This window comes from Cantharellus anzutake (assembly GCF_015039405.1).
Source record: "Cantharellus anzutake strain C23 chromosome Unknown EI90scaffold_9, whole genome shotgun sequence".
Classification (NCBI taxonomy): domain Eukaryota; kingdom Fungi; phylum Basidiomycota; class Agaricomycetes; order Cantharellales; family Hydnaceae; genus Cantharellus; species Cantharellus anzutake.
The window spans coordinates 1,275,629-1,289,409 of NW_024066959.1; the positions used below are offsets into that span (position 1 = coordinate 1,275,629).

The 13,781-nt window shown below is 48.9% G+C and overlaps 7 protein-coding genes across 7 annotated transcripts; 3 read left to right on the forward strand and 4 right to left on the reverse strand.

The window, feature by feature from the left end:
- Positions 1-716: 716 nt before the first annotated feature.
- On the reverse strand, positions 717-2,788 carry EI90DRAFT_3043589 (FAD-linked oxidase-like protein). The gene is made up of 13 exons (XM_039059263.1): positions 2,704-2,788; positions 2,549-2,640; positions 2,387-2,494; positions 2,277-2,332; positions 2,188-2,222; positions 2,092-2,124; positions 1,626-2,039; positions 1,527-1,570; positions 1,422-1,473; positions 1,337-1,356; positions 1,203-1,287; positions 1,021-1,151; positions 717-967 (listed from the first exon to the last, which is right to left on the reverse strand). The coding sequence occupies exons 1-13, from the start codon at positions 2,735-2,737 to the stop codon at positions 917-919; spliced, it is 1,155 nt and encodes a 384-aa protein (XP_038920086.1). The 5' UTR covers positions 2,738-2,788; the 3' UTR covers positions 717-916.
- On the reverse strand, positions 2,534-3,696 carry EI90DRAFT_2671547 (uncharacterized protein). The gene is made up of 2 exons (XM_039053441.1): positions 2,704-3,696; positions 2,534-2,640 (listed from the first exon to the last, which is right to left on the reverse strand). Exon 1 carries the CDS (start codon positions 3,472-3,474, stop codon positions 2,764-2,766), a length of 711 nt encoding a protein of 236 aa, XP_038920087.1. The 5' UTR covers positions 3,475-3,696; the 3' UTR covers positions 2,534-2,640; positions 2,704-2,763.
- A 39-nt stretch (positions 3,697-3,735) lies between these two features.
- On the forward strand, positions 3,736-4,728 carry EI90DRAFT_3043594 (uncharacterized protein; the record flags this gene model as incomplete). The annotated part of the gene is made up of 2 exons (XM_039059264.1): positions 3,736-4,013; positions 4,073-4,728. Coding segments are annotated over 2 exons (588 nt in total), but the record flags the coding sequence as incomplete, so codon positions are not given.
- A 244-nt stretch (positions 4,729-4,972) lies between these two features.
- EI90DRAFT_3144556 (nucleolar protein 12-domain-containing protein) lies at positions 4,973-5,831 on the reverse strand (the record flags this gene model as incomplete). Its single annotated transcript, XM_039065160.1, has 4 exons — positions 4,973-5,379; positions 5,441-5,519; positions 5,570-5,675; positions 5,737-5,831. The coding sequence occupies 4 exons, from the start codon at positions 5,829-5,831 to the stop codon at positions 4,973-4,975; spliced, it is 687 nt and encodes a 228-aa protein (XP_038920089.1).
- A 158-nt stretch (positions 5,832-5,989) lies between these two features.
- On the forward strand, positions 5,990-7,660 carry EI90DRAFT_3043603 (cyclic-AMP phosphodiesterase). Its single transcript, XM_039059265.1, has 6 exons — positions 5,990-6,153; positions 6,210-6,268; positions 6,317-6,604; positions 6,665-6,737; positions 6,789-7,363; positions 7,418-7,660. The coding sequence occupies exons 1-6, from the start codon at positions 6,092-6,094 to the stop codon at positions 7,423-7,425; spliced, it is 1,065 nt and encodes a 354-aa protein (XP_038920090.1). The 5' UTR covers positions 5,990-6,091; the 3' UTR covers positions 7,426-7,660.
- On the forward strand, positions 7,482-8,410 carry EI90DRAFT_3043604 (uncharacterized protein). The gene is made up of 3 exons (XM_039059266.1): positions 7,482-7,737; positions 7,799-7,913; positions 7,969-8,410. Exons 1-3 carry the CDS (start codon positions 7,615-7,617, stop codon positions 8,307-8,309), a joined length of 579 nt encoding a protein of 192 aa, XP_038920091.1. The 5' UTR covers positions 7,482-7,614; the 3' UTR covers positions 8,310-8,410.
- A 3,728-nt stretch (positions 8,411-12,138) lies between these two features.
- On the reverse strand, positions 12,139-13,098 carry EI90DRAFT_2910546 (tetraspanin; the record flags this gene model as incomplete). Its single annotated transcript, XM_039054402.1, has 6 exons — positions 12,139-12,201; positions 12,274-12,333; positions 12,394-12,397; positions 12,461-12,603; positions 12,653-12,891; positions 12,954-13,098. The coding sequence occupies 6 exons, from the start codon at positions 13,096-13,098 to the stop codon at positions 12,139-12,141; spliced, it is 654 nt and encodes a 217-aa protein (XP_038920092.1).
- Between the last annotated feature and the right edge of the window lie 683 nt (positions 13,099-13,781).

Genomic DNA, 13,781 nt, shown 5'->3' on the forward strand with positions numbered 1-13,781 from the left:
GGCGAAAGTTTGCGGGACGATTTGTTGTTCTTTGTTGCTCAACCTGTTGGCATCGCATTGGATTGGATCCGGCCCTTGGCGGACGACTCGCGGGCGGGTCGAATCCTAAGGAGAGTTTTTGGGTGATTGGATGCATAGGGGCCCATGAGATTAGATTAATGTTACGAAGTAATAGAGGCTGGAGTCCTGCCTATCCACCACCTCTCTTATCTTTGCTCTCGCGCAACCCATTGTGGTCTTCCACTATATTTCAAACCCTCATCGTGTTAGGTAATTCGATCCTACTTTGAAGTGAATACTGAGTAATAACCATCAGTGTTCATCATTGGGGCTGTCTTGACAGTTACCTTGGCTTCATATGTCTGGTCACTCCTCATCCGTTCCCGTTGTTGTTCATACTCGCGGCCTTGACTCAGTTCTAACCGGCTTTGCAAGAGCCGTTGACGGTCCTGGGGTAGAGATGTCGCGCCATGAGGCACTATAAATCAGATCATTATCGCTGAGAGGTTAGAGCGCGCCTTAGATGCTACGGCTCTAGAATTGTTGTCTGGATTATATATATGATCTGTCGCGATGGCGGCGTTCAGCAGTTATCGCCATATATGACTCTGAATGACGTCGATTGTTGCTTTGCGTAACGGCGGAGCTACCAGTGAAGGAAGCCCACCGGTTTGGTTACTACCATCTTACCCGCTTCTTTGGAACACGCAACAAGTGCAGGTAATCGCGACCCAAGGGCCCACAGAATTTAGTTGTATAACCTCACATGTGGTACAAATGAGAACTCGGGACTACCCTCAACTGCAAACAAGGAAGGCAGCTAGTTAGAGCTAAGGCCACGAAAGGTGAGGATCTCCGTAATGTAAGATGGTCACGGTGATGGTCGGGTGGCAGTATTGCACTCGCCAGATTCAGGTCAAGGTTGCTTAGTACGTCCCTTGGCCGGATTGGGGACATCGGGGTAAAGCTGGTCGGGGTCGTTCAGAGATCGTTCTCGCTTCAGTGAAACACGGCGCTAACCTTCCCTGGATTAAAAAGACCCAAAGGATCGAGAGCATGTTTAATCGTCCTCATGAGCCCAACCGTCCCGGAACCTAGTTCTTCGACCAAGAACTTTTTCTTCCCGATGCCAACGCCGTGTTCACCAGTACCTGAGCCACACTAAGTCGCCGTGTTCTTTGAATCCCGTGGCTTCTACTCACACGTCCCTTCAAGGGCAATGGCCCTACGAACCATCCTGTGCACTGCTTCCTCCACCTTGGACCGTTCTTCTTCATTTTCGAATAGCTGATCATGGTTAGCGTTGCTTAGTTGGTGCATCGACGCCACTACTAACAATGAGAGCATGGAAATTCCCTGTATGAAGATTTAATCTATGAGGAACTCGATGTTCTTTCCAACACCATAGAAAGCCGACTTGCCATCACCGACGTGACCTAGCACGGTACTGAGGAGTCCATTGTCTTGAAGATCCTTTGAAGCCCATGAATACATGGATCGAAATCTCCGTCAAACGTGGGATGTACCTTCTTCGTTTCAAAAACCAACTGTGGCAGTTTGCTGACAGGAACTGAGGAAGAGGAGAATTCAAGAGACGTCAGAGAGCTAGCCTGTTTGGTTCCTACCACAAACATCAGTACTCCATCCCTTTGCATTAGGATTCAAAGCCAAGCTCGAAAATAGAGCATTCTTCCTGTCCGCCCAGAGGCTCTGCGCTTCATCGTCATTTTCTGCAACAATGAAACCTGTGGCCCCAAACCCTTCGACCTTCTCCTTAACCAGTCGCGCGGTCTCTTGAAAGGATTCCTTCGAGCCTTGAAACTTAAAAAAGAGTGAATCTGCTTCAGGATACTTCCGCTTGGATTGCCCATACGCGTTCGTGGCGCGCATGAATGTGTCGTCACACAGTTCGACGCATTGGATATTAGAGGCTACGCTGGAGGTTAATATAGCACGAACAGCTTCCGTGGCCTTCTTGACATTCGGAAATTGAGCAACCGCGCACGTAGTCTCAAGCAGAGGCGCAAGACGGATGGTAACTGTAAAATTGAGCCATCCTGAGGAAATTCGAGGAACATGCAGCGGACAAACCCTCAGTGACAATTCCTAACGTCCCCTCGGCTCCTGCTCGACAAATAGCGGCCATGTCAATAACTGATTTACTCGTCTCCATCTGAGAAGACACACCAATGAAAAGCTTTGTGGTGTCGAAACCAGCTGATCTGCCACAACGTATGTCAGAAACGTTACCGAAGGCAATTGTGGTGAAGACCAACGATTTTCTAGCCCGTTTCCGGGTTTTTATGACCTCGCCCGACGGCAAGACTACCGTCTACGAGACAACGAGGGTCAGGGGTAGTATTGCGGTACCGCCAACGGCACATACCGCATTCAAAAACCATTCACCTTTCGCGGTGCCATAACGCACCGCATTCGTCCCGCTGCACCCGGTAGCCATCATCCCCCCTAACGTAGCACTAGGACCGGGGTCAAGCTAGATGGACGGGGTCTTGAGTCGGTGCGAACCATTGAATTGACCAGATCTTACAGGAAAGAAGAGTGGAATGCCTGCATCAGACAAGAATTGATTGATACCATCCCAGGTGGCCCCTGCCTGGCACACCATGTCTGCGTCTTCCTCTATTTTGCATAGGATTGACAGTTGAGCTGAAAGATTCCCATTCCCAGAGGTACTCAGCTCACCATGAACTTCAAGAACTTGATCCATATCAGACATGTCCACGCATATGCCCCCGGAAGCAATCAAATTTCCAGAAGAATCGGTAGACTTGGAAGGGATCGTTTCTGGGACATCACATCATTTGATGAAGGAGCGCTTACTCCAGCCGTGTGCCCTTCTAGGCTCGTCCCCCCAGCATACGGAACGATAGGGATTCGATGATCCCGCGATACATTGACTATGCGGACCACATCCTCAGTGCTCTTCGGGTATACGACGATTCCGTGTGGTGTCCCTGGGTGATGATTGTGACTCGAAAAGCCATGAAAATGTAAGACACTGGGATCAAGAGACAATTGGGAAGCAGGAAAGTCCGCCTGCAATGACTTCAAAGCTGCCAGGAAGTCTTCTGGGCCTCCGAATCGTAACTTTTCTCCCCAGAGAGACTCAATTCTGGAGGGATTATTATAGGATTTAGAAAGCGAGAAGCCCACTCCCCCACTGACAATGGCGGTCACAGCGATCGCACTAAAGACTTTATAAGAATATATACGCGACACATCCGGCCCAAATAAAGCCGTTGAGAAGGAATTCCCAGATGGCGGCCTCTGGAACGCCGGGGGTTCACGAGTGACAGCCAACCTCATTGACCGCTGCCACAAGTGGCATCTTATGGCGAGCATAGTGTGTAAAGGGCCTTGCCGATACGAAGCGAGCATAACGCCTCGAACCACTCGGGCGTCGAACGCTGGTCTCAAGAATAGTCCTGAGCTCGAATACCTCAGGCAAGTCATTACCAAATTTGGTAACTTACCGGACCGGTGGAATCGATCACGGCAACTCGAAGTCTCTCATCGATCGCACAGTCATGTATGTATTCCTATTTAGTGCTTCCGACCCCTGCCCACCTCAAGCTTGCGGTTTCAGAAGCAGTCTAAGAAACACTTGAACCTTCGAACTTGCCCAGAAGGCATCGTAGCAACAATGTCTGTCAGAACAACCCTGTACAATTGGAGCCCAGGGGGAAATAGGGGCCTATCGTTCTACCTTCCAAGCCCAAGCGCCTGACGATCTCTAAATCGTTGAAAATTGTCACCTACGACATTTGGTCTTTCAACAGGAACGGATGTAGATATATTGGGGCGGGAGGATCCCGACGTAATTTGTATCCCGCAACCTTTGAGTTCATTACATCTCGGAACCATGATCGCGGTCAAGAGAGAGGTGGATGCCCCAGAGTTACTTCCGAAATTTTCCTGACACACAATGCGGGAGAGGATTGCAAGTTCTCGAATTGCACCCCCCTTGGAATGAGCAGCGCCACCCCGGACCCGTAAGTGCCGTCCAACTACAGTCCCATCGCTTCTTATGCCATTTCTGCACCGATGCTAGATAAACATTGGGAACATTCATTATGAGTTGGACCTCGATCTTCGTTCACTCCAAATAAAGCTTTCAATTTCATGGCTCTCGCGAAACTTCTCCCTCTTTCCCATCGGCTCTACGTCTAGTGGATTCATTTCAGAATCTTACAGGGCATCAGTTGCTAGCATTCTCTGCGGCGACACAAATGTCTTTGAAGTGGTAGAGACTCAGCCATTCACCGACCATGGATATACAGATTGCTGGATGAAGATGAATCCAGATATAGCTGCATCTTCGACGGTTCCCAGCTCGCGACCTTCAGGCTCAACTTTTGGTTTGTTCGGCCTAAAATCAACACTTGACTCGAACGGGGTTTTTCCGCACGACGCACATGTTCGACGGCTAGACTTCGTTTTAGCTCGGAATTTCGATGTGAAGGAGTGCGTGTATCTAGGGACTAAGGAAGAGGGCACGGGCTCAGGGAAAACAAGGATGAAGTCATGGAAGATACACTGATATGGCCAAGCGATCATTGCGGTGTGTATGCAAATCTTAGCTGCGGTCGCCATCATTGGCCACAGCGGACTAGGCTCGAACTATGCATTGGGAATTGCTGGGGTTAGTGGGAAACATTAGGATAACGTCTACTCAAATAGCAGGGTGCAATAAGGATATATTGTGGAACAAGTCTCTAAGTCCGACGTCTTCGATGATCCGAAACAAAATGTAAGATCACTTATGTGCAACAGGCACGGTCAACACGTTGAACTCACTTGAAGCATATCCATCCGCACCGCGGTGATCGTCTAAGGGATTGAAATGTCATTGCGCTAGTCCTCCGTCCATAGTTCACGGGAAGGTAATAAAGAAAATTATGATGCCCATTCGAATCCACGAAAAATCCAAGAAATAATGGGACCAGGAGCATCACTTCGATCGGCTTGAGCGACTGCGACTACCGGACTTGCTTTTTATACGGCCACGTTCCATCTTTTCTTTCTGACGCGCTTTCTGCTTTCTTGCAACAGCGACTCGCGCAGCTTTCGTCTCGTACGTGAACTTTCTAATTTTCTTTCTGGGTGACTTGTCTGAAGGGGCCGAAGGAAGACTAGAAATAGGTTGGGAGCAAGACCGGGGGACTGGCACTCCGTCGGTCGATGCGCCATCCAGACAATCCGCCTCCAGAGGACGATACTCGAATTCTCCCGCGGTGGAAATGTTGAAGTCCTGGTCGATAGTCACAGTCGCCAGTTCCTCCTCCCCCTCGTACTCGTGCTCTTCGTTGTTTTCATTGCTTGAGCTTGATGAATCATCCTCATTTGGCTGGTCGTCACCTTCGATGGTGGAAAGGGGTATGATCATGAACTGAGGAAGACATCAATTGAATAGATTGACCTGATGACAAGTCGTTGCCGTAGGCACGTTCTACTGCTTTCGCATTTGCTACAGCCCTCTCTGCCAGCGAACGTCGCTTCTATCAATTCTTGAGTACAACGAACATGATATGTGAACCACTGCACACACCTCACGCCTTAACTCGAGTCGTTCCTGACGTTGCCTTTCTTTCATTTTGGCAGCCCTAGCCTCTTTCTTGGCTAGGTTTCGTTTATGGAAACCTGTCAGGTAATCCCTGGAAAGGACAAAGCCACAACTTGGAATATCCCCTACATCAGCTGCGTAGGGTAACCCACTTTCGTGCTCTTTCATCGAACAGCACCTCCTTGGTTTCGCCTTTTTTCTCTCGATCGTGTCCAGCCTTTCTTCTTCGTGCAAGATGCTGTGCCATAGTGACGCTGTCCATGTTATCCTTCGTGAGCTCGGACGATCTAATCCCGCTGTTAGACAGAGCCTCTTGGTGATTGTGTTCAAATGGCCTTTGTTTTTTGCCCACCCTATTTTGGAAAGTGCTGCCGGTGCCGGAATCAATTTTCATTTTTTTGGCGCCCTGAGTAATATTTAAGACAGTGCTTTATCGTCAATCTGGGGCGCCCACAGCGCTTCCCAAATCGGCACACATCCTGGTGTAGCGCCTGGTGTCAAGGAAACATGTCCTTTGATTTGGTGGTCCTTGGTTGTGGTGGAGGTCCGGACGAGTTGAATCTCTCATCGTAAGTCATTGAAAGTGTTCAGAAATTGTGCAGTTGTTACAACCATTATTTTCAAGATATCTGTTCAAGACGTGCCAGAACCAATGGTGTGATGGTATCTTATCTGTTGAGGCTGGTATGTCTCGGATTTTTAGAGGAAACATTCACCCTCAGCTTTTTTTAGGATCTGGTTTAGGTGCTCTTAGAGAACTCTTGTCAAGAGATCCGTTCATTTTTGAGGACCTGAAAGTGATTGGGAAAGATGATCTAGCCGAAAAGGTGCTGGACGATGGCTCGCCATCCCAGCGAGCTGCCCGCATATACTCATGGATTAGAACATTCCTTATCAGCCACGCTCATTTAGATCATGTCTGTGGTCTCATTATAGGCGCTGGGTCTACATCTAGTTCCTCTCCTCGGTATATCGCTGGCACTGAGACCGTAGTTCGAGACATCGACACAGTCTTTGGAGGTGACTACACGTATCACAAGCAAAAGTGCGCTGAATAAAGGAACGTTTACCGCCCATTAGGTCAAAAACTCTGGCCAAAGCTTGCGTCTCGCTATGAATCTCCTGCCTCAACATTCGGTTTCATTTATAACTCGTTAGTCTCTCCTTCCGTGTAGCTGTCGACATGCTCAGCCCCCTTTTCCAGACTTTCTTCGTTCGGGCCTTATCATAGTCTTTCTCCTAATATATCCGTCCTCCTTCTTCCGATCACACACGGGATGGTCGATGGCGGGACATACGAAAGCACAGCATTTTTTATTCGTAATGATACCACCTTAGAGGAATGTTTATTCTTCGGCGATGTTGAACCGGACTCTATATCTTCATACCCACAGACTCTCAACGTTTGGCGTACGGCTGCCCCAAAGATTCGGGATGGGATGCTGAGCCATATATTTCTCGAATGCTCCTGGACTTCCGCACGCCCCATACACCTGCTCTTTGGTCATCTTTCACCTCCACACATCTTGGACGAACTCATGGCACTCGCCAGAGAAGTTGTTTCCGTAGGGCGCCACTCAACTCGGAAGATTTTAGATTCGCAATTGGAAGGTATTCTCAGAGGGGTTACCCTTGTTATCATTCATTGTAAAGAACCCATCACCCCTTCTAACCCTGAAAGTGACATCGTGGACGTCATTGTTGGCGAGGTAAAAAAATTGGTGTACCCCGCTCGCTTGGGCGTTTCTGTCATCGGGGCTCGACAAGGGATGAAGCTTCGTGAGCGGCCGCCCCTTGATGTGGACCCAAAGTTCGCTAATCGCCTCCTTGTAGGTTTTTGACATCTCGCCTCCGCGCTTGTATCCATCGAACTTTACTGTTGGGATTTCTGTATACTCTCGTGTCTCATCTTATTCGATACTACCCGCTGGATTTAGGGCTCGTTACAGTGGACTTGGTACAGTTTGTTGTAATTTGATCATGTCACATGTCAATTTGTCGAGCATTAGTGTATTTCTACTCACCTGGGCATGTCACTGCCGCCCCAGTTGCGAGCATCGTTGAGTCCCGTAGAACTCGAATTCATAGCTTGCAGTCATGAGACGATTGAGATCGTCCCATTGTTCAGCATGGATCGGATCCGTCTCATTTCGGTGAGCGTCCCTATCACTCTTTCCCGACGAATCAGGCGCGTCAACGATAAATTACGCGCAGGGTATATATGGCCCTTTCGTCCCACCGACAAAAACGCGGGTTCCGCTTTGGTTGGCAGCGCACTTGAAGCTCAAAATGAAATGCCGAATAATTCCCCCGGAATGGCTTTCTGTAGGTATGTTGCCCTTAATCACTGCTTCGTTCTCGAGCCGACGAGTACATGTACCTAGACTATCTGAAGGCAAAAGTGGAAGAGGAGATATTGAATCCTGAGCTGTTTACCGATATTCCGTTTCATTACTCTGAAATAGCTAAAGTTCTCCTCGACATGTGCGTTGCGACTCCATATCGAATCCCCCAGCCCGTTCAAGAATCCATATTGTCTTTATACAGAGCCTCAGACAACATTCAATCACCAGACAAGATTCGATCCTCGCTGAAAGACCTTCGAGAGGCAAGGCAGGCCAAACTTCGGAACAATTTGGGGAGTATTGACTTCGCCATTATAGTGGATGTAAATCCCGCGCCGTTCTTTTTTGTTGCGTCATCTCTCACATTTCGAATTTCATAGCTCCCTAATCTCTCGTCTATGGAAATTAACGAAATCCGCCCTCATTTCACGAAAGCCATGAGCATGATGAATGGATTGACACCCCCTGCCTCTAGCAAGCCTGAGGCTGACATGGATGTAGACAACACATACTATTGAGCTAATGACTATCACCATCATCGATAATTCAGCATTCACCAGACCTCATCCCAACCAACACCTCTTCGATCATACTGCGCGCCTCCCTTTTTCTCCACCCCTGCTGCGCATGAGCCCGCCCGCGACACGGATGAAAATAGACATACTCTTCCAGGAACGGATGTTCTGCATCACGAAAATCCGACAGGTTCAGGAGCAAGGTCCCCTGCTCTAAAGTCTCCCGAGTGCTAGAGCACTTGTCGGGTTTTCCTGACGTCTGTGGTGTCTCGCGTTTATGGAAGCGCCCTGGTTTCTGCAGCCCATATGTTGCCCCGTAGTAGTGCAGTTTCACGAAGTGCTTATTGCCGTGCCACAAGGCCACCTCGACAACAACTGTCCAAGGGTTATGATGCCGGGCTACCTGGCTGAAAATGGCACCTCGTGGCGGGGGATGACTGGATTCAAGATGGGACGTTGGATAGTACGACTACGTAATACAGGTCGATAGGGAGACGTGGTCGACTTTTCCAACTCAGTACGGTGAGGAAGAACGCTTTAAGAAGGCGTGTTGCGGATGGAATGCTGAGAATGGAGGGAAGGAAATAGATGAAGTCCACAATCTACGTGGACGCTTGATCATTTCAGTAGTACGATTCCGATAGAACACAATTGAAGTCGTACGTATAGAAGTTGGCACGAAATTATGACCCTCCTAAGCCGAATGTCAGAGTGATAAGCTAAGCCAACTCTTCCGATGCAGCGTGGATGTCTTGAAGGCACCATTGCTGAATGATGATATCTCCTCCAGCCTCAAGATAACAGCAAAACGGGTGCTGCTAATTCGTTTACAAGCTGAACTGGGATCCAATCGCGCGTCTTCCAACATTCGGCCAAAATAGCAAACTAGTGCTCCCTTCTCCTCATGTACCATGAAGTGATTTAATGGGGGAGGAATACCTGGGGAGGATCCCCAATCTCGTCGCAAGGAAAAACATCTTTAAAGAAAGATACCAGGAAAAAGGATATCACATTCAGATGTTGTCGTAGCGGCTTGAAGCGACCATGCTGTGAATAACCGCATCATTTTACAGAGAAGGGAGTTACCTTCCACAGCAAAATAATCATGTCCCAGCCATATCACAGGGTGTAAGGCGCCACTAAATAATCGAGACAGCATTCGGGGTGAATCATGTTTCTTCTCTCTGATCCAGTTAAGTAGAAGCGTCGGAGAAGACGTAATGATCGCAATATAAACGGTAATACCTTCAAGCTAGGATATATAAGTCAAGATGATATCGCAACGCCGAGACGCACATATCATCTCCGAGATGTTCTTCCAGTGGACGCGGTTGAGGCACTTTGATTGCCAGCCGCTGGTATGACTCATGGGAATCGTATATGTAAGGCAGTGGTGTAGCCGAAGCACCGAAGTAGCAGGCTGCACAGAGTTGTGTACGGATTGTTGGGCTAGGGTACCGGTAGAGCTAGCACGTTGTGATACCCCCTTGTGGGATCATGCAGCGTGAAACATGATTGACACCGGAAAGAGGGTGAGCCCCATTTATTCTCGAAGTCAGCCCTCTTGACAAGGGTAACCACAGGACAGCTGCCGCGACATCTCGAAAGCTGAGGGTTTCATCAGGGTTTGCATCGATCGTGAACCACGGCTCGTGTTGGGATTGAGTGGCATAGCCGTGCCGAACAAAGGCATGGGCAATTGACGGGCTACGAACTTCTGGGGCGGGCCTAAACGGATGTATGGTGCTTCCATCTTTAGCGATTTCCGTCAGTCCTGCAAGTTTTTCTTCCTCGCCCAGTGGCAAGAAGTCCTCTATTATAACATTGCAATACCTAGCTCGATGCGCGCTTGTATCGCATCGTGAAACGACGTGTAGCATTGGGCCACTCCGACTACGAGTGTGTCTGTGTGTAACGGTTGCAATGGCTGGAGGAAGAGATGCACTACCCCACGCTGTGCCAACATGAAAAGACACGTCGACTCCTGATATTGGAGTCAAGAAACTATGTACAGATCGTGCACGTAGGCGTTACCAGTTTTTGACCCTGGGCAAGTAGGGGACCCCATTAATGTTCAGAGATGGATGCGTGACGGATGCACGGACTCGTCTATCACGCCAAAACTTTTCAGAAGCGCGACCACAGAGGCTATACGCAAGAGAGAGAGAGGCTGGCTCAACACCATTATTCATGCACAGATCACCCTGTGTAGGCCAATGCTCTCCGTGAGCATTCCAATTGAACCAAAAGCAGTGACACTCCTGGCCTGGTGACTAGCCCTGCAGAAAGGAAGCACAGAAGATCTGCAGGAAACTGGTAGGACTCTGTGCAATGGGACCTAGCTTCCTTTACATAATGCAACAAGAGAACTGGAAAGTCCATGCATGCCGTGAAGGATTGATCTCGAAACTGCGAAGCTCGAAATGAACATCCAAGCTATCCATTCACTTAATTAGTCGAGACACATCGCGCTCGTCGATGGTCGCGACTTCCCCGATTACATAATATCACGGGAGGACAGTTCGTAGGACAGCGGATAGGATAGAGGTGATATTGCGAATAATTAAGTTATGCTGGGGTAGAAGTGGTGTTGGATTCTGGCCGTATCCACCTTTGGTTGAATTGGTTATTGGAGAAGGGTTCCACATTGCAAACGAAAAGCGTGTTTGCCAGGGGTGCACACGGAATCGCCCCGTCGCTGGGGATACTTCACCTGACAACAGGGAAAACATAGGTATCGGAGGCTTGAGGCATCGCCAAGAGGGCAGTAAGTATTAAAGACTGGATGCAGTAGCGTGCATGGGCACAAGTCGTGTAAGCGCCGGAGGACCCGGTCCTTCTCGTGCAGTAAATTCGTCTGCTACAAGGCTGAAGCACGTTTTAGACTGGATTATAGTTGCAACCAAGCGTCCTGCCGAGCACAAGTCATACCCTCACTTGATGGATAAAGATCCGTGAGCGCCATGACAGTCTCGACGTTTAGAAGTCATCCTCATCGAGGGGTGCCCGGGTGATTTGTGCGTGTGGGCACTTGAATTTCAAAACGTTATTCTGACGGGCACTCAACCCCCCCTCAAGGAGATTAACAAAAGCTGAGCGATAGCGGCGTTCTGAAGGGTGCAGTTGAATCGCTTTCCTAGGCACCCAATAAACTCGGCGGTGTCCTGCAGAACAAGACGCTTCGGCTTCAACCGGTAATGGTTCGGTTTCCCGAGATAGAGCATCGACGCCAGAACATAAACCAATTATATCTGGCTTGCGGGAGTAGATCACCGCCGTTTCTCGGGAGGTATCAACCGAATCGTGCGTGGGTCCAGGATTACTGATTTCTGTGGCCTCAGAAGTTATGCTTTCAAGTCAGGCGCGTATTAGTCCCTGAAATAAGAGAAGCTGCTATTATACGCTGTGGCTACAATGGAAATTTCTCATCGGCACCCAGGGCATTACTGCCTTCGTCGATGTCTACTCCTGTGAGCCTGCTCCAGAAACAAAATCCGAATGGCCCCAACCCCATCATAATCACCTCAAGGAAGCCGAAAAGAACCCCAGGATAGACATGTGGACCAATTCCAGTATGATCAAGACAATATACAGCTGATAATCAGGAATGTGCAGAACAAGCCCAGAATAGACCTAAGAATCACCAGCACGGTTATCTCCATTGGCATGCGGCAAGATTGCACGGACAAACCCGTTACACGAAGCCTCTCCCTCCGCGTTTCTCGTCGATTCTTCTGAACCGTTCCTCTTCCCTGCGCTGTCAATGAGGTAGATAGAGGGGAGATTCAAGGCCGCACTCATGAGAACGAATTTGAGGTGTACCCACCACGTTGATAAGGCAAAGGCTGGCGAGGAAGAGAGTCAGGGTGATAGCAATGAAACCGTATATCTGCAATCGAAGGATCAATATGAAGGAATTAAGTGCCACCGAGAGTTATAAATAATTTACAGTTCTGTCGAGTAACATTATCGGTAAGAATATGCAGAAACATGACAGTGGGTCAAGACCAACTTACGTGAAAATATTGTCAACCACGACGTTGATTTTCGGGATGATGGGGGTCACGCAGCCCGGCAGCGCAGCTGCCGTTGCGTTGTCGTGGCAGACCGTGCCTCCAATAGCAATGTTTGTGCCATTGAACCATCCGCAGCATGTAAACTAACTCCGCAATGACAACACGAAAAAGTTGATCGTAATTAACACTCACCTTGTCTTGTAGCTGCGTTCGCACCTCAACAGCGGATGCAATCCACACCTTCTCATAATGTGCCCGCTCTTGAAGGGTTTGGACCCACATAATGGACCCAATGATGATACAAGCTGCACTATCAGCGATTAGCGCCCAGTTGAGGATCTTGAACCCGCTCGTGAGTGGCCTGCGCTGTGTGACGGCAAAAACTGATACAAAGAAAGTGATTTCGAACATAATTCCCAAAGCGAGACCAGCTAGACAAATTGGAAGTATTGTCGAGGCCACTGTTATAGTGAACTCTTCGGACGTAACATACCGCGGAGGCTCATCTTGCTGATGATAAAGTTATTCATCAAGTGCTTTCCAGCCCACAGTTGGGAGAAGATGATAAGAATTAATCCAGAAACCAGAAGACAGAAATCAACGGCAGCCCAGACTCCTGTGAGACCACGCGAAGGCATTGGGACTTGAAAAGTTGGGTGCAACGAAATTTGTTAGAAACTGTTGGATTAAAACGCCCTGTCATCCGAATGTCTGTCATTGATGCCCGTATAATAAAGCACTGACAGATTAAAGATGGTAGGTATGAGAGGGAACAATGACGAAAAGCCCCAGAGGCTGAGGCGGAAAAAGCAAACAATTATGACGATCAACGTCGACAGAACGTTAGAGAGGGGTCAGGACCAAGCGAAACGGGAATCCTTGTGACAAAAGAAAGCGGTGACCTTGGGTTGCGATGGACAACGACGGTTCCTAGGCAGACGTTGTCATGCATCACAGGCAACGGGAACTCCAGTTTGTGCGGCCGTGGGAATACCTGGCAATTCAAAGCGTTAGGTTATTCTCTTCGGGCACTCGATGGAAGACGACCAGGCATCCTGGGGGATTCGCCCGATTCTGCCGAGTGGCACTGGTGCGTGACACGTGGTATTGCTCCGTCACCGATATCTGCTTGCATATCCACCTTCGGAAGTACTGCCACTTTGCATCAGTCTCCTCTGCTAGATTTAGACACACTCTAGACTAATATGCAACAAGCTACAAGAATCAAGCCCTGTACTCAGCTACTCCCAACCCAACCCAATCACTTTCTGGAATCGAAGTTTACTACCCTTTTAGGGCCGCGGGCGATATCATTCTATCT

Coding starts and splice junctions, on each gene's coding strand:
- EI90DRAFT_3043589 (XM_039059263.1), bottom strand. CDS start 2,737: ATGTCTGATATGGATCAAGTTCTTGAAGTTCATG. Junction 2,641..2,703: donor TCAAGTTCTTGAAGTTCATG/GTGAGCTGAGTA, acceptor TATGCAAAATAG/AGGAAGACGCAGACATGGTG. Junction 2,125..2,187: donor CACCACAAAGCTTTTCATTG/GTGTGTCTTCTC, acceptor TTTGTCGAGCAG/GAGCCGAGGGGACGTTAGGA.
- EI90DRAFT_2671547 (XM_039053441.1), bottom strand. CDS start 3,474: ATGACTTGCCTGAGGTATTCGAGCTCAGGACTATTCTTGAGACCAGCG.
- EI90DRAFT_3043603 (XM_039059265.1), top strand. CDS start 6,092: ATGTCCTTTGATTTGGTGGTCCTTGGTTGTGGTGGAGGTCCGGACGAG. Junction 6,605..6,664: donor CATCGACACAGTCTTTGGAG/GTGACTACACGT, acceptor ACCGCCCATTAG/GTCAAAAACTCTGGCCAAAG. Junction 6,738..6,788: donor TTCGGTTTCATTTATAACTC/GTTAGTCTCTCC, acceptor CCCCTTTTCCAG/ACTTTCTTCGTTCGGGCCTT.
- EI90DRAFT_3043604 (XM_039059266.1), top strand. CDS start 7,615: ATGTCACTGCCGCCCCAGTTGCGAGCATCGTTGAGTCCCGTAGAACTC. Junction 7,738..7,798: donor ATCGGATCCGTCTCATTTCG/GTGAGCGTCCCT, acceptor AATTACGCGCAG/GGTATATATGGCCCTTTCGT. Junction 7,914..7,968: donor CCCGGAATGGCTTTCTGTAG/GTATGTTGCCCT, acceptor ACATGTACCTAG/ACTATCTGAAGGCAAAAGTG.